The sequence below is a fragment of the Procambarus clarkii genome, chromosome 44 (assembly GCF_040958095.1).
Source record: "Procambarus clarkii isolate CNS0578487 chromosome 44, FALCON_Pclarkii_2.0, whole genome shotgun sequence".
Lineage (NCBI taxonomy): Eukaryota > Metazoa > Arthropoda > Malacostraca > Decapoda > Cambaridae > Procambarus > Procambarus clarkii.
Window position 1 is genome coordinate 25,415,742 of NC_091193.1, and position 17,116 is coordinate 25,432,857.

At 52.2% G+C, this 17,116-nt stretch overlaps 1 protein-coding gene across 1 annotated transcript in view; it reads left to right on the top strand.

The window, feature by feature from the left end:
- fng (Fringe glycosyltransferase) overlaps nt 1–17,116 on the top strand; it is a 102,144-nt gene that overhangs the window by 75,265 nt on the left and 9,763 nt on the right. The window contains exons 3-5 of the mRNA XM_069300851.1: nt 447–549; nt 7,738–7,885; nt 8,531–8,616. Of these exons, the coding sequence (XP_069156952.1) occupies nt 447–549; nt 7,738–7,885; nt 8,531–8,616 (337 nt within the window). The remainder of the gene's footprint in view (nt 1–446; nt 550–7,737; nt 7,886–8,530; nt 8,617–17,116) is intronic.

Sequence of the window (17,116 nt, forward strand, 5' to 3'; positions counted from 1 at the left end):
TCCATCAGCGGGCGGGCGTGGGCGTGAGGGCACGCCTTCCATCAGCGGGCGGGCGTGGGCGTGAGGGCACGCCTTCCATCAGCGGGCGGGCGTGGGCGTGAGGGCACGGCTTCCATCAGCGGGCGGGCGTGGGCGTGAGGGCACGCCTTCCATCAGCGGGCGGGCGTGGGCGTGAGGGCACGCCTTCCATCAGCGGGCGGGCGGGCGTGGGCGTGAGGGCACGCCTTCCATCAGCGGGCGGGCGTGGGGAACATCACACACGCTCACCACCACCACTAATTAGTGTACACGACTCCTTGCTCCACCGCCGCCGTCCCCTCCCCACACCGGGGCTGGCCGAGCGCCTCCACCACTAAGAACAACAATTAGTACACCGTGTTATCTGTCCGCCTCTCTCCCAGTACAGGGTATACTGTAACCGCATCCTCCCCTCTCCACTCCCACAGGCGGCCACCTCGTCAACACTAACTGCTCCGCCTCCCACAACAGACGAGCGCTTTGCTGCAAGATGGCCAGCGAGTTCGATGCTTTCCTCCAGAGCAACAAGAGGTGAGTAAGCTGAAGACTGGCCAGTCTTCTCTTCCTCGGTCTGTGTCCTTCTTACTGGCTTCCTCGCTGTGTCTTCTAGTCCCTCTCCTTGTCTACTGCTCAAGTCTAATTCGGTCTTTTTGTGTCTTTCTCTTCGACTCCGTGTTAATTATATCTTCTAGTTTCTGTGTTAGTATCTTTCTTCCTTATTTTATATAGTTAGCTAGTTTACAGTTTGTTGCACCCGTTGTGTCATAATAACGGGGCTTAAACATCCATGACACACATCTGAAAAGGAAGAAGCGAGAAAGTTTCTGTCTATCCTGGACCACTATTGTCTTGATGATGGTCTAAGACGGTCTGTCTATCCTGGACCACTATTGTCTTGATGATGGTCTAAGACGGTCTGTCTATCCTGGACCACTATTGTCTTGATGGTGGTCTAAGACGGAGGGAGCATTATCAAGGAAGAAACGTCGTCGTTTCTTCCCTTTCAGGTATGTGGCTTGGATATCATTTAAACGTTTTTATTCTTTTTGGGATATCTGGAGAAGGCCTTGAAGTTTTCACAACATTTCCTTGGTGGTGCATGAACGTTACTGGAGGGGGGAGCGTTACTGGAGGGGGGAGCACATGTTCCAAGTGTTACTGGAACATGTGCTCCCCCTCACCCCCACCTCCCCACGCAACATACTATACAACAATTTGTATACATCTTCGAGGGTGAGGATGCGACCTCAAGGGTGAGGATGCGACCTTGAGTGATGTCTCGAAAACTAATTAAATTCATCTGCCTCCCACATGGCCATGTGGCCCTGACCACATGGTTAGTGAAATCTGGATCCAAAATTATTATTTATATAGATGTGATAGAGTAATTAGGTCAAGTGGAGGAGTAGGTGTGTATATTAAAGAGGAGCTGGCATGCACAGAGCTCCTGAACTCGTCCAATGAGGTGGTAGAGGTACTTGGAATCAAGGTAGAAAATATAAATCTAATTATTATTCTAATATACAAGCCGCCAGAAGCAACAGTTGAGGAATTCACTGAGCAGATGTACAAAATAGAGAATATCCTTGATAACCTATCAAACCCAGCACCAGATATTATCTTCCTTGGAGACTTCAATCTACCCAGTTTACAATGGAGAATAGTAAACAATAACATTATAGCAGGAAATCAACCTGGAAATAACCAATCACAGGTCAGAGAACTATTGAGATTCTGTGACAAATTCTCGCTCAGTCAGCAGATTACAGAACCAACTAGGAACGAGAACACGCTGGACCTGATATTCACGAACAATGATGAGCTAATCAGAGACATTACTGTCTCAGACACCACGTACTCGGACCACAAGCTCACTGAAGTGCAAACTAACATTAATAACGGTAGTAGGCCCAAGAGAAACAACAAGTGAGAAGAGCTATTCAATAAATTCAATTTTAATAATAAGAGGATAGACTGGGAGAAAATAAACAGGGAACTTACAAACATTCAATGGGAAAATGTTCTAAGAAATCAAATTCCTACACAAGGAATAGAAAAACTGACTTCTGAAGCCTATGATGTCTGTCTGAAACATGTTCCTTTAAGGAAAACCAGAAAGAGGTCAAATGTAGACGACACTACAAAAGAAAGAAAAAATTAACGGAAATGCTTAGGCAGACACGAGTCTGCATACAAAGAAGGAATAATTTAAACTGGGAGATTGAAGAAATCGAACAGAGACTGAAGCAATCATATCAGATTGAAGAAAGGCAACTAGAACAGAAAGCAATTCAAGAAATAAAGAAAAACCCAAAATATTTCTTCACATATGCTAAATCAAAAGCAAAAACTACTGACAGTATTGGATCTATTCGTACTAGTGAAGGTTCATATACTAATGATGATAATGAAATCAGTGAAATCCTAAAAAAGCAGTATGAGGACATGTTTAGTACTTCAATAGCAGCATGAAAGTGGAAGATCCAGGCAATTTCTTTATGCGTGATATCCAAACCCCGGTAAATATAACTGATATCAACACAAGCGTGGCAGATATGAATAATATTATCACCAGGTGGTGGTGGTGATTATCAGGGTATAGAAGTTACCTCCACGAAGGTAGGTGTGTCGTTCACACTCACTCACTCACTCATTCACTCACTCACTCACTCACTCACTCTCACTCACTCACTCACTCACAATCACTCACACACTCATTCACACGCTCACAATCACTCACTCACTCACACACTCATTCACACACTCACTTATTCACACACTCACTCACTCACAATCACTCACTCACTCATTCACACACACTCACTCACACTCACACACTCACTGTCACTCACACTCACTCTCTCACTCACACTCACTCACTCACTCTCACTCACTCACACTCACTCTCTCACTCACACTCACTCACTCACTCACACTCACTCTCACTCTCACTCACTGTCTCACTCTCTCACTCACACTCACTCACTCACTCATTCACTCACTCACACTCACTCACTCACTCACACTGACACACTCACACTCACACTCACACTGTTCAGGAATCTGTACACCTGTTGATTGACGGTTGAAAGGCGGGACCAAAGAGCCAGAGCTCAACCCCCGCAAACACAACTAGGTGAGTACAACTAGGTGAGTACACACACTCACTCACACTAACAATCACTCACACTCAGTCATTCACTTACACTCAATCTCTCACTCACACTCATTCACTCACACTCAGTCACTCACTCACACTCTTGTCCACCCAGCGCCTGACAGCTGGGTGGACAGCGCTTCGGATTCGTAGTCCTGAGGTTCCTGGTTAGATCCCTGGTGCAGGCGGAGACAAATGGGAAAAATGTTTCTGTCACCCTGATGCCCCCTGTTACCTAGCAGTAAATAGGTACCTGGGAGTTAGACAGCTGTTGCGGGCTGCTTCATGGGGGGATGTGTGTGTGTATGTGGAAAAAAAAGTTAGTTTGTAGTTAGCAACAGTTGATTGATTGACAGTTGCGAGGCGGGCCGATATAAGAGGTGAACCCCGGCAGTCACAACTAGGTGTAGCCACAGAGTGGTGTACTAGTGAGGGCCCGGGGGAGGCGGGTAATGGCGTGAGAGGAGGGGTGGCGCGGGGCAGGTAGACAGTAGCGGTACAGGTGTTCTGGGGCGGCGGCCGACACAGAGAAAGCCGTCCTCGCCCACCCCGCCTCACCACACACCCCTGACTCAGGATTGGCCACGCCACGGGGCGGCCTCTCACCCCCTTGCCACGGTGGTGGATGGTCGCTCACTGGCGCCTGCATTAGGAGGCAGTAGGCCTACAGAGGTGGTGGCCAGGTGGGAGAGTAGCAGGTGTGGCGTGGCGGGTGCCCGCTTCTCACGCCCCCAGGGAGGTGCCTGGGGCAGCGTCTGAACAATGGCGGCGGAGCCTCCGTGCTGTGGTTAGTGTCGAATGTGCCCATATCATGCTCCTCCTCCTCCTCCTCCATGTAGCACAACCCAGCCCTCCTCAGCCTACCCACCACCTGCTTAATACCTGCTGGATGGGGTTCTGGGACGACTTCTACTCCCCAAGCCCGACCCACCTTTTCTTGTGAGAGTTTGGTCCAACAGGCTGTTGCTTAGCCCGGTTGGTCCGGCACTCCTTGGAGAAAACTATCTAGTTTTCTCTTGAAGATGTCCACGGTTGTTCCGGCAATATTTCTTATACTTGCTGGGAGGGTGTTGAACAGCCGTGGACCTCTGATGTTTATACAGTGTTCTCTGATTGTGCCTATGGCACCTCTGCTCTTCACTGGTTCTATTCTGCATTTTCTTCCATATCGTTCATTCCAATATGTTGATATTTTACTGTGTAGATTTGGGACTTGGCTCTCCAATGTTTTCCATGTGTATATTATTTGGTATCTCTCTCGTCTCCTGTCTAGTGAGTACATTTGGAGAGCTTTAAGACAATCCCAATAATTTAGGTGTTTTAACTCGTCTATGCGTGCCGTATATGTTCTCAGTATTCCCTCTATTTCAGCAATCTCTCCTGCTCTGAAGGGGGAAGTGAGTACTGAGCAGTGCTCAAGACGGGACAACACAAGTGACTTGAAGAGTACAACCATTGTGATGGGATCCCTGGATTTGAAAGTTCTCGTAATCCATCTTATCATTTTCTCTGGCTGTCGCAATATTTGCCTGGTTATGCTCCCTAAACGTTAGGTCGTCAGACATCATTATTCCCAAATCCTTTACATGTTGCTTTCCTACTATGGGCAGATTTGATTGTGTTTTGTACCCTGTATTACGTTTAGTGTAGCACCTTACACCCGCCAACAATGGCGCCAGGAGCCCCGGAATCCCGGAAACCTGCAGGTCCACTTAAACAGAGAAGGGCTGAGGTTAATTGTCAGCATCCTGGGCAGGTGTGTAGGTGGGGGGGGGGGTCGGTGGTGTGACCCCTTCACCACCCCCTGGGCAGGTGTGCAGGTGGGGGGGTCGGTGGTGTGACCCCTTCACCCCCCCCTCGGCAGGTGTGTAGGTGGGGGGGTCGGTGGTGTGACCCCTTCACCACCCCCTGGGCAGGTGTGCAGGTGGGGGGGTCGGTGGTGTTAGCCCCCCCCCCTGGGCAGGTGTGTAGGTGGGAGGATCGGGGGTGTGTCTACATGATGGAGAGTCCCCCTGGTGGTGGGGTGAGGAGTCTACATGCCGGAGAGTCCCCCTGGTGGCGGGGTGAGGAGTCTACATGACGGAGAGTCCCCCTGGTGGTGGGGTGAGGAGTCTACATGACGGAGAGTCCCTCTGGTGGTGAGGTGAGGAGTTTACATGCCGGAGAGTCCCCCTGGTGGCGGGGTGAGGAGTCTACATGACGGAGAGTCCCCCTGGTGGTGGGGTGAGGAGTCTACATGACGGAGAGTCCCCCTGGTGGTGGGGTGAGGAGTCTACATGACGGAGAGTCCCCCTGGTGGTGGGGTGAGGAGTCTACATGACGGAGAGTCCGTCTGGTGGTGGGGTGAGGAGTCTACATGACGGAGAGTCCGTCTGGTGGTGGGGTGAGGAGTCTACATGACGGAGAGTCCCTCTGGTAGTGGGGTGAGGAGTCTACATGACGGAGAGTCCCCCTGGTGGTGGGGGGAGGAGTGTAGTCCGTGCAGCAGCCTCAGGACGGCTGGACGCCCATCACCTGTGTCAACACTGGGGCTGCTGGAGGCGGCTTCAGTCACTTCCCTTCACAACTGTTTTCCGTCAGCCAGATATTAGTTTGAGCTCACCTGTTGGTGTGTGCAGGGCCCGGCGCTAGCTCCCGAGCCCCGCCTCAACACCTATATGTAATTTAATGCATTGAAACCCGACCCTCCTCGTTCTTGTATCGTCTTTTGAAACTAATTTGCATATGGGTTACGTCTTTAAGAGCCACTACTCCATACTATCTACCTTGTGGCTCGCGCAACCTGGTCATCAGAACTGTTGGTGTTCGCAGTTCGCAACCCGACGAGGGGTACCGCAGGTCGCCTGCTCTGAGGCCTTTCTGAAGTGTTCCTCGAGTACCCTCATGAATACAGTTAGATATCTGTTGGTAATTCTTATATTTAAAGGGAGAGTGTTGGACACTTGTCCGATATCTTTCAGTGTGCTTTACGCAGGTCTGATCCTACAGCCACCAGGGCTGACAGCACTGGTCCTACACCACCAGGGCTGACAGCACTGGTCCTACACCACCAGGGCTGACAGCTGTGGTCCTACAGCCACCAGGGCTGACAGCACTGGTCCTACAGCCACCATGGCTGACAGCTCTGATCCTACAGACACCAGGGCTGACAGCACTGGTCCTACAGCCACTAGGGCTGACAGCACTGGTCCTACAGCCACCAGGGCTGACAGCACTGGTCCTACAGCCACCAGGGCTGACAGCTCTGGTCCTACAGCCACCAGGGCTGACAGCACTGGTCCTACATCCACCAGAGCTGACAGCACTGGTCCTACAGCCACCAGGGCTGACAGCTCTGGTCCTACAGCCACCAGGGCTGACAGCACTGGTCCTACATCCACCAGAGCTGACAGCACTGGTCCTACAGCCACCAGGGCTGACAGCTCTGGTCCTACAGCCACCAGGGCTGACAGCACTGGTCCTACATCCACCAGAGCTGACAGCACTGGTCCTACAGCCACCAGGGCTGACAGCTCTGGTCCTACAGCCACCAGGGCTGACAGCACTGGTCCTACATCCACCAGAGCTGACAGCACTGGTCCTACAGCCACCAGGGCTGACAGCTCTGGTCCTACAGCCACCAGGGCTGACAGCACTGGTCCTACAGCCACCAGAGCTGACAGCACTGGTCCTACAGCCACCAGGGCTGACAGCTCTGGTCCTACAGCCACCAGGGCTGACAGCACTGGTCCTACAGCCACCAGAGCTGACAGCACTGGTCCTACAGCCACCAGGGCTGACAGCTCTGGTCCTACAGCCACCAGGGCTGACAGCACTGGTCCTACAGCCACCAGGGCTGACAGCTGTGGTCCTACAGCCACCAGGGCTGACAGCTCTGGTCCTACAGCCACCAGGGCTGACAGCTCTGGTCCTACAGCCACCAGGGCTGACAGCACTGGTCCTACAGCCACCAGGGCTGACAGCACTGGTCCTACAGCCACCAGGGCTGACAGCTGTGGTCCTACAGCCACCAGGGCTGACAGCACTGGTACTATAGCCACCAGGGCTGACAGCTCTGGTCCTACAGCCACCAGGGCTGACAGCTCTGGTTCTACAGCCACCAGGGCTGACAGCACTGGTCCTACAGCCACCAGGGCTGACAGCACTGGTCCTACAGCCACCAGGGCTGACAGCACTGGTCCTACAGCCACCAGGGCTGACAGCACTGGTCCTACAGCCACCAGGGCTGACAGCACTGGTCCTACAGCCACCAGGGCTGACAGCACTGGTCCTACAGCCACCAGGGCTGATAGCACTGGTCCTACAGCCACCAGGGCTGACAGCACTGGTCCTACAGCCACCAGGGCTGACAGCACTGGTCCTACAGCCACCAGGGCTGACAGCACTGGTCCTACAGCCACCATATGTACTCACAGTAACTACCCATTTCAGAGCCTTTATGCCCCTTGAGTCAGGAGGTGTGGCTCCACCCCTCCCACTGCACCACCTCTCTCATGAACCCCAGGCACCCAACACCTGTCTGGAGTGCCGTGTTGTAACTGTGGCTCCTGCTCTCGACACAGGTGGTGGTGCCACTTCGACGACGACAACTACGTCAACATTCCGCAGCTGGTAACGACGCTGGCCGACTACGACCCCCAGCAGGACTGGTACCTGGGCAAGCCCTCCATCCGCGCCCCCTTGGAGATCATCAACAGAGACAACGTCTCGGTGCGTATATGGTCATCTTCCTGCCGTTGGTGTGGCTGCCGTTGGTGTGGCTGCCGTTGGTGTGGCTGCCGTTGCAAGGGTAAACAACAGGGGCAGTGGTGGGCGTTAACGGTGCTCAAGGATGAATGTATCAGGGTGTCTGTTACTAAGACAATTCATATTGTTCCGTTGCGAACGGGAGAACAGTTGCATAATGGGACAGTTGAGTGATGCAACAATTGACTATAAGGAAGCACAAAGATATATAATGAATAAGAATACCTGTTGATGAATGACTGCGTGAGTTAGCGTGAGACTGAGGGATGACTGCGTGAGTTAGCGTGAGACTGAGGGATGAGTGCGTGAGTTAGCGTGAGACTGAGGGATGAGTGCGTGAGTTAGCGTGAGACTGAGGGATGAGTGCGTGAGTTAGCGTGAGACTGAGGGATGACTGCGTGAGTTAGCGTGAGACTGAGGGATGAGTGCGTGAGTTAGCGTGAGACTGAGGGATGAGTGCGTGAGTTAGCGTGAGACTGAGGCAACACAAGAACACAGCTTGAACAAGAGGAAATAACAAAAGAGAAGTGAAGAACATTGAAGCTCGAATGTATAGGAGCTCGCTCTCTCTCTCTCACATACTCTCTCTCTCTCTCTCTTCTTTTACAGCAAAGGATCTCCTTCTGGTTCGCAACAGGAGGCGCAGGATTCTGCATCTCCCGCTCTCTGGCCCTCAAGATGATGCCCATCGCAGGGTAAGTCACTCCCCGCCCCCCCCCCCTCCCAGTCCTCACCCACCCTCCATAGTCTCAGTCACTCCCACACCACACTCCCAATTCCCTCCAGTCTCTCCTTAAGGAGTGAGAGAGTGCTCTCACCCACGGGTGATTATCCAGTTCCAGGAGGCGTCCCATATCCCCACAAGGCTCAGATGCGTGTTGACATAAAAGTTTACATAAAAGTTTACATAAGTTGCTCCCGAAAATATGCCAGTTTACTTGCTTTATGTTTTCAATATGGAAGTTTTCTAAACGTATTTTGAGCGTATATAGAGAGTGGGTTTACACAACATGGGAGCCGACCCGTGCCAGGACACCTGGTGTTCTTACAGGAAATTAGTCTCCAGTCTGTTACTGGTGCCTGACTTGGAAGAGAGGGGAAGGAGGGGGGAGGGTTTATGAGGGAACATACCCCAGTGTTGTGCTCCCTCGTCTCTTACGTGTCATGGAAGTGAAGAAAGTGACATCGTAAAGCTGAAGTTTGGTTCTAGTGACCACGAAGAGCCACGTGCAGAACTTAGCAAGGAAGACGGTCAAGGAGCAGCAGTAAGGCACAGGTCACACCTTGAGAGTAGTGGCTACACCACCTTGGGTGGTGCACAGGCTCGCTCCCACTCTCAAATATGCTCTCATCAGCCCCGTGACCCGCCTCCTGTCCCTTATACAACTTCTAGACAAGGTAGAGAATCGTGCTATAAGACGAATCACAAGTCTTGACCAGTAGAACGTTGTCAGTAGAACACTGTGGGAAAATACTGACACCATTCATGGTCTAGTCGGTAGTGAGTGTGTCCGAGGAGTTCAAGGATGCGTGTTTGATACCATTGTACTGCTCCAATATTAATTTTTGTTTGTAGAGATATTTGTCCTGGAGAGATATTGGAGAGATGTGTGGTGCGGTGTGTGGCCGCCAGGGGGCCCCACCTGCACCTCTCACTCTTGACACATGGGGCGTTACAGAAAATAAAGTTTACATCAGTAGAAAAATTCCTCATTAATAGATGAGTTTGAAGGGTGAGGCTTCAATATGAGGTGATGTAGGAGTTGTGAGCTTGTAGTGCACTTGTAGGAACATGAGAGTTGTCCTGCTGGACCCTTGTCTTAATTAACGTAGACAAGAGCTGACTTATTATCTTGTACGTCCCCTCTCGTCTCTCCCTTTCTTCCCTTTTACTTCTCATTCTCTAATCCCAAGTCTCTCCCCTCTCTCCAATTGTTTCCCTTCCTTCCTTCCTTCCCTCGTTTCATTTCCCCTCTTCTCACATGACTCCCCTCACCTCGTTTCCTCAAGTGCGTCTACTCTGGCAGGGACTTACCTTGTAGTGAACAGGTTAATGAAGCTATTCAGGTAGCAACTCATCAGCCCTCCATATCCCCAATATTCCCCCAGAGTAACTCCTTCCTGAAGGCATCGCCAACATTTATTCCAAGAATAACTTGCCTTATACCTGTTGGTATGAGGATGAGGTGTGGAGGCCCTCCACCTCGCCACATCACCTGGCGTGATGAGGCGCTCATCACCTCAGTTCACCAGGATGAGGTGTGGAGGGCCTCTGGTGTTCACAGTGCTCATGGACCGTCTAATGTGGTCCAATTCCTGGCACATCTCTCACTCCAGGAGGTTGTCAGTTACTATTCACACCTGGACCTGACTTTCCAGTACACCTGGAGAGGGTTCTGGCAGTTATTCTTGTCCCCAACACGGCCTGGTTCCCGGCTTGACTTGTGGGAACTTGGTACCTGGATTGTACCTGCATGAGGTTCTGAGAGTTCTTCCACTCCTCAAGTCCAACAGGTTGTTGCTTGGTGCGGCCCGCTGGCCCGCATATCCACTACAGCTCAGTTGATCCGGCACGTCTTGCAAGAACGTGTCTAATTTCCCCTTGAACATTTCCACTTGTGTACTGGCATATTTCTTACGTTTGGTGGGAGGGTGTCGACGAGCCTGGACCACTGGTGTACGTACAGTGGTCTCTCTCTCTTCATGACTGTTTAAATATTAGTTACCTGGATGCTGTGTACACATACAGTTTGTGTACATTGTTTGGTGTACATTGTTTGGTTGATTGACAGTTGAGAGGCGGGACCAAAGAGCTAGAGCTCAATAAATGGAACAGGTTAGATGCAGATGTCGCTGAAGCTAATTCGATTTAAAATTGTAAATGTAAATACGACAGAAGCGTGAGAAATGATTCATTGCATAAATCTAAGAACATTGGGAAGGCGGGGCCAGGAGCCTAGCTCGACCCTAGCTCGACTTCTCTGAGAGAGAACTCTATCAACATCAGAGGCCCGAGACTGTTCAACACGCTTCCACTACACATAAGGGGCATAACTGGCAAACCCCTCAGTGTTCAAGAGAGAACTGGATAAGCACCTCCAAAGGATACCTGATCAACCAGGCTGTGACTCATACGTCAGGCTGCGAGCAGCCGCGTCTAACAGCCTGGTTGATCAGTCCAGCAACCAGGAGGCCTGGTCGACGACCGGGCCGCGGGGACACTAAGCCCCGGAAGCACCTCAAGGTAGCCTCAAGGTAGGTAGGTAGACCCAGCCAGCACATGTAGGTAAGTACACACACACACACTTGCTCATACTGCGAGGGTGGTGTAAGGTGAGGCTACAGTGCGAGGTGAGGCTACAGTGTGAGGTGAGGCTACAGTGTGAGGTGAGGCTACAGTGTGAGGTGAGGCTACAGTGTGAGGTGAGGCTACAGTGAAGGCTGGTGTGGCTACATACAGTGTGAGGTGAGGCTACAGTGCGAGGTGAGGCTACAGTGTGAGGTGAGGCTACAGTGTGAGGTGAGGCTACAGTGTGAGGTGAGGCTACAGTGTGAGGTGAGGCTACAGTGTGAGGTGAGGCTACAGTGTGAGGTGAGGCTACAGTGAAGGCTGGTGTGGCTACATACAGTGTGAGGTGAGGCTACAGTGTGAGGTGAGGCTACAGTGTGAGGTGAGGCTACAGTGTGAGGTGAGGCTACAGTGTGAGGTGAGGCTACAGTGAAGGCTGGTGTGGCTACATACAGTGTGAGGTGAGGCTACAGTAAAGGCTGGTGTACCCTCAGCTCCCTGGCCGTCACTGTACACTACGGTACAACAGTAGTGGGAGCCAGGGCGGCGTGTGCCTCCTCCACCACCCTGGGAACACGCCATTATCACGCCTAGTGTTGACTTATTATGTAACGTAAATGAATCATGTTCTCAGGTTCTCTACACAAAGTCAGTGTATAAATATGCAACCATTCACCAGTAACGTGATTGAAAGTGAATTACACACGTTACGTGACATTATAATCACATGTGTAACTGTGACATTTGGTTACCTTACCTTGAGGTTACCTTGAGGTGCTTCCGGGGCTTAGCGTCCCCGCGGCCCGGTCGTCGACCAGGCCTCCTGGTTGCCGGACTGATCAACCAGGCTGTTGGACGCGGCTGCTCGCAGCCTGACGTATGAGTCACAGCCTGGTTGATCAGGTATCCTTTGGAGGTGCTTATCCAGTTCTCTTGAACACTGTGAGGGGTCGGCCAGTTATGTCCCTTATGTGTAGTGGAAGCGTGTTGAACAGTCTCGGGCCTCTGATGTTGATAGTTCTCTCTTGAACACTGTGAGGGGTCTGCCAGTTATGTCCCTTATGTGTAGTGGAAGCGTGTTGAACAGTCTCGGGCCTCTGATGTTGATAGTTCTCTCTTGAACACTGTGAGGGGTCGGCCAGTTATGTCCCTTATGTGTAGTGGAAGCGTGTTGAACAGTCTCGGGCCTCTGATGTTGATAGTTCTCTCTTGAACACTGTGAGGGGTCTGCCAGTTATGTCCCTTATGTGTAGTGGAAGCGTGTTGAACAGTCTCGGGCCTCTGATGTTGATAGTTCTCTCTTGAACACTGTGAGGGGTCGGCCAGTTATGCCCCTTATGTGTAGCGGAAGCGTGTTGAACAGTCTCGGACCTCTGATGTTGATAGTTCTCTCTCAGAGTACCATGGTTGGTTGGGCTTGTGACCAACACACCACGAGGGAGTCATTAAGACCACCGCGTCAACCACCAAGAATACTTCACACCTGGATAGTGTCCAGGTCTACCGTAAACCCTGATGTGTGTATACTGGGAGCGGGGTACTCCTCCTCGGTCTACATACACCTTCCCTGTCCTGAGAATTGTTGTTGTTGTTGTTGAAGATTAAGCCGCCACCAGGGGCGTCACGGGCGTGGATGTGGTAGATGTTTGGGGTGAATGGAGCGTGAGTGACCAGGTGGGAGCGTGAGTGACCAGAAGGAGCGTTGAGTGACCAGAAGGAGCGGTGAGTGACCAGCGGGAGCGGTGAGTGACCAGCGGGAGTGGTGAGTGATTAGCAGGAGTGCTGAGTGACCAGGCGGGACCAGCGGGAGCGGAGAGTGACCAGCGTGAGCATTGAGTGACCAGGCAGGAGCGTGAGTGACCAGGAGGGAGCGTGAGTGACCAGCGTGAGCAGTGAGTGACCAGGCGGGAGCGTGAGTGACCAGGTGGGACCAGCGTGAGCAGTGAGTGACCAGGCAGGAGCGTGAGTGACCAGGCAGGAGCGTGAGTGACCAGGAGGGAGCGTGAGTGACCAGGAGGGAGCGTAAGTGACCAGGCGGGAGCGTGAGTGACCAGGCGGGAGCAGCCACTCAACACCCTAGCAGCTCCACCACCGTTCACTTGGACATTAAGATAATCGTGTTGAGGTTTGCCCGCGTGTCACTGCCCCGGGGCTGACGACGGGAAGAAATGTGAACCTTAAAGCCTAATAGAATAGATCCTAAAGTTGCCAGTCACGCTCACGCAATTACCGCGTGTAAACTCGTACAATTATGAACCTTGAAAAGGGATACAATAAGCATATAACTTCCCTGCCAGGGGTCACTGAGGCATATTCTAACTCAAATCAATAAGGTCAAAATTCCGTTCCTATCTTATAATTTCCAGCAGGCGCAACATATATTATTTTGTCCTTCAGGGGGAGAAGGGTGGTTGGTATACCCCCCCCCCATCCCCCCCTCCTCCCTCCACCTCCCCCTTCCCCTCCCCGCCACCCCCCCCCCCCCATCCTTGGCTGGGAGGGGCGTCAAGGCTGTGGCGCGCGACAGAGGCGAGGGAGAGTAACCCGTGTGTCAGGGGGTGAAAGGGTCGTGTTTCCCGTGATGGCACCGGCAGGTGTTGCTGGCTGCCCCTGGAGGACGCGCACACACGCGCGCGCGCTCGCTGCGTGTCCCTGACTGCGTCTCTCAACCAAAATATCCACTTTCCCTGGTGGTGCAGCGGTGGCTCCTGCTCCTGGGCACCTTCTGACCATGTGTTGCTACGTCTTGGTGGGTAGTTCCTGCTGCTGTCCGCCCGCCTGGCCAGGTGGACGCTCTCCCTAGCTCTGGACGAGTTCTTGGTGCACCAATGAGGGGGTGGGGGGGGAGGTGGTGGTGGTGGGGGGGGAGAGGAAGTGGACAAATACAGGGAGACGCCCCCCCCCTCCCACAACCCCTCACCAGAAGTGAGGCCAAAGTACACAAGTGTCTGACCAGAGGGACACCTGATCCAGTCACCACCACCACCACTACCACTACCACTACCACCACTACCACCACCACCACCACCACCACCACCAATACCACCACCACCACCACCAATACCACCACCACCACCACCACCACCACCACCACCACCACCACCACCACCACCGCCACCTTCACTACCATCACTGTATACCTCACACACACCATATACCACAGTCACCTTATACCTCACACCAGCACACTGTTCGGTGACCTTCTCCAGCGCCTCACAGGTGGAGAGTCCAGGACGCCAGTCTTGTCCTCTCTACATCCCCACACTACCTCCAGCTGGCTGGCCATGTTGGCTGGCCATGTTGGCCATGTTGGCTGGCCATGTTGGCCATGTTGGCTGGCCGATGTTGTGTTGGAGAAACACTGGTGGTGTGTGGAGATAAAGGTGGCAAGACAAAGGGCAACACCAGTACTAAGGACCTGACAGTCGAGACGGTTACCTCTAGTATTAGAGATAGCCAATAGGAAGTCCCAAGCATGAGGAGCTTGACTAGGAGTTCTTCTGCTTCCCAAGTCCGACCCGAGGCCAGGCTTGACCTGTGAGAGCTTGGTCCACTAGGCTGTTACTTGGAGCAGCCCGCAGGCCCACATACCCACCACAGCCCGGTTGGTCTGGCACTCCTTGAAGAAAACTATAAAGTTTTCTCTTGAAGATGTCCACGGTTGGTCCTGCAATATTTCTTATGCTCGCTGGGAGGGTGTTGAACAACCTCGGACCTCTGATGTTTATACAGTGTTCTCTGATTGTGCCTATGGCACCTCTGCTCTTCACTGGTTCTATTCTGCATTTTCTTTCATATCGTTCACTCCAGTACGTTGTTATTTTACTGTGTAGATTTGGGACCTGGCCCTCCAGTATCTTCCACGTGTATATTATTTGATATCTCTCTCGTCTCCTTTCTAGTGTGTACATTTGGAGAGCTTTGAGTCGTAATGGCTTGGCGCTTTCCCCTGATAATTCCCTCCCCTCTCCTGCTCTGAAGGGGGAAGTGAGTACTGAGCAGTACTCAAGACGGGACACAAGTGACCTGAAGAGTACAACCACAGTGATGGGATCCCTGGATTTGAAAGTTCTCGTAATCCATCCTATCATATTACTGGCTGCCACAATATTTGCTTGGTTATGCTCCCTCATCCCACAGGACGAGTGTGTCCCGGGCCACCTGGCCGCCACCCGTCACCCGTCACCCGTCACCCGTCACACTCGCACTAGTTCACGAGGGGTCAAGTACCCCGGTGATTATGACTGTGGGAACCAGTGAACTCTGAGCACTGCTTACCTATCACTGCAGATAGGTGAGCAGTGCTAATTGCCACACAGTTGATCAGCTGGTAAAGTAATCAAAGTAATAACAGGATGAGTGACGCTGCCCAATATACTCGACCCATTACCTCGACCCTTGGGGCAAAATTAAAAATGAAACATGACCCCAGGGGACAGCAGAGGTGGTGGGGGTGTGGAGGGGAGGGAGGGTTGGTGGGTGGGGTCCACGCCTGGGGAGGTGTCTTGGGGGGCAAGGCAGGCCACGATGTGTGGGGGAGGTGGGGGGGGGGGGGGGTGGGGGGGGGACGGAAGGAAATAGCGTCATTACCTGCAGGATGAGGTAGCGGGGGGTTGGGGGTTGGTGGGGGCATTGTTTTTGAACAGTAACAAACTTAGATTTATTCCTAATAGGGGTTAAGACAGGTAGGGTGACAACAGGTAACAGTTAAGACAGGTAGGGTGACAACAGGTAACAGTTAAGACAGGTAGGGTGGCAACAGGTAACAGGTAAGACAGGCAGGATGACAACAGGTAACAGTTAGGACAGGTAGGATGACAACAGGTAACGGGACAGGTAGGGTGACAACAGGTAACAGGTAAGACAGGTAGGGTGGCAACAGGTAACAGTTAAGACAGGTAGGGTGACAACAGGTAACAGGTAAGACAGGTAGGGTGGCAACAGGTAAGACAGGTAGGGTGACAACAGGTAACAGTTAAGACAGGTAGGGTGACAACAGGTAACAGGTAAGACAGGTAGGGTGGCAACAGGTAACAGTTAAGACAGGTAGGGTGACAACAGGTAACAGTTAAGACAGGTAGGGTGACAACAGGTAACAGGTAAGACAGGTAGGGTGACAACAGGTAACAGGTAAGACAGGTAGGGTGGCAACAGGTAAGACAGGTAGGGTGGCAACAGGTAAGACAGGTAGGGTGACAACAGGTAACAGTTAAGACAGGTAGGGTGACAACAGGTAACGGTTAAGACAGGTAGGGTGACAACAGGTAACAGTTAAGACAGGTAGGGTGACAACAGGTAACAGTTAAGACAGGTAGGGTGACAACAGATAACAGTTAAGACAGGTAGGGTGACAACAGGTAACAGGTAAGACAGGTAGGGTGACAACAGGTAACAGTTAAGACAGGTAGGGTGACAACAGGTAACAGGTAAGACAGGTAGGGTGACAACAGGTAACAGGTAAGACAGGTAGGGTGGCAACAGGTAAGACAGGTAGGGTGACAACAGGTAACAGTTAAGACAGGTAGGGTGACAACAGGTAACGGTTAAGACAGGTAGGGTGACAACAGGTAACGGTTAAGACAGGTAGGGTGACAACAGGTAACAGTTAAGACAGGTAGGGTGACAACAGGTAACGGTTAAGACAGGTAGGGTGACAACAGGTAACGGTTAAGACAGGTAGGGTGACAACAGGTAACGGTTAAGACAGGTAGGGTGACAACAGGTAACGGTTAAGACAGGTAGGGTGACAACAGGTAACGGTTAAGACAGGTGGGTGACAACAGGTAACGGTTAAGACAGGTAGGGTGACAACAGGTAACGGTTAAGACAGGTAGGGTGACAACAGGTAACAGGTAAGACAGGCACCAGTGTTGTGGACGGGAAGACACAACAGGTAGCAAATACCG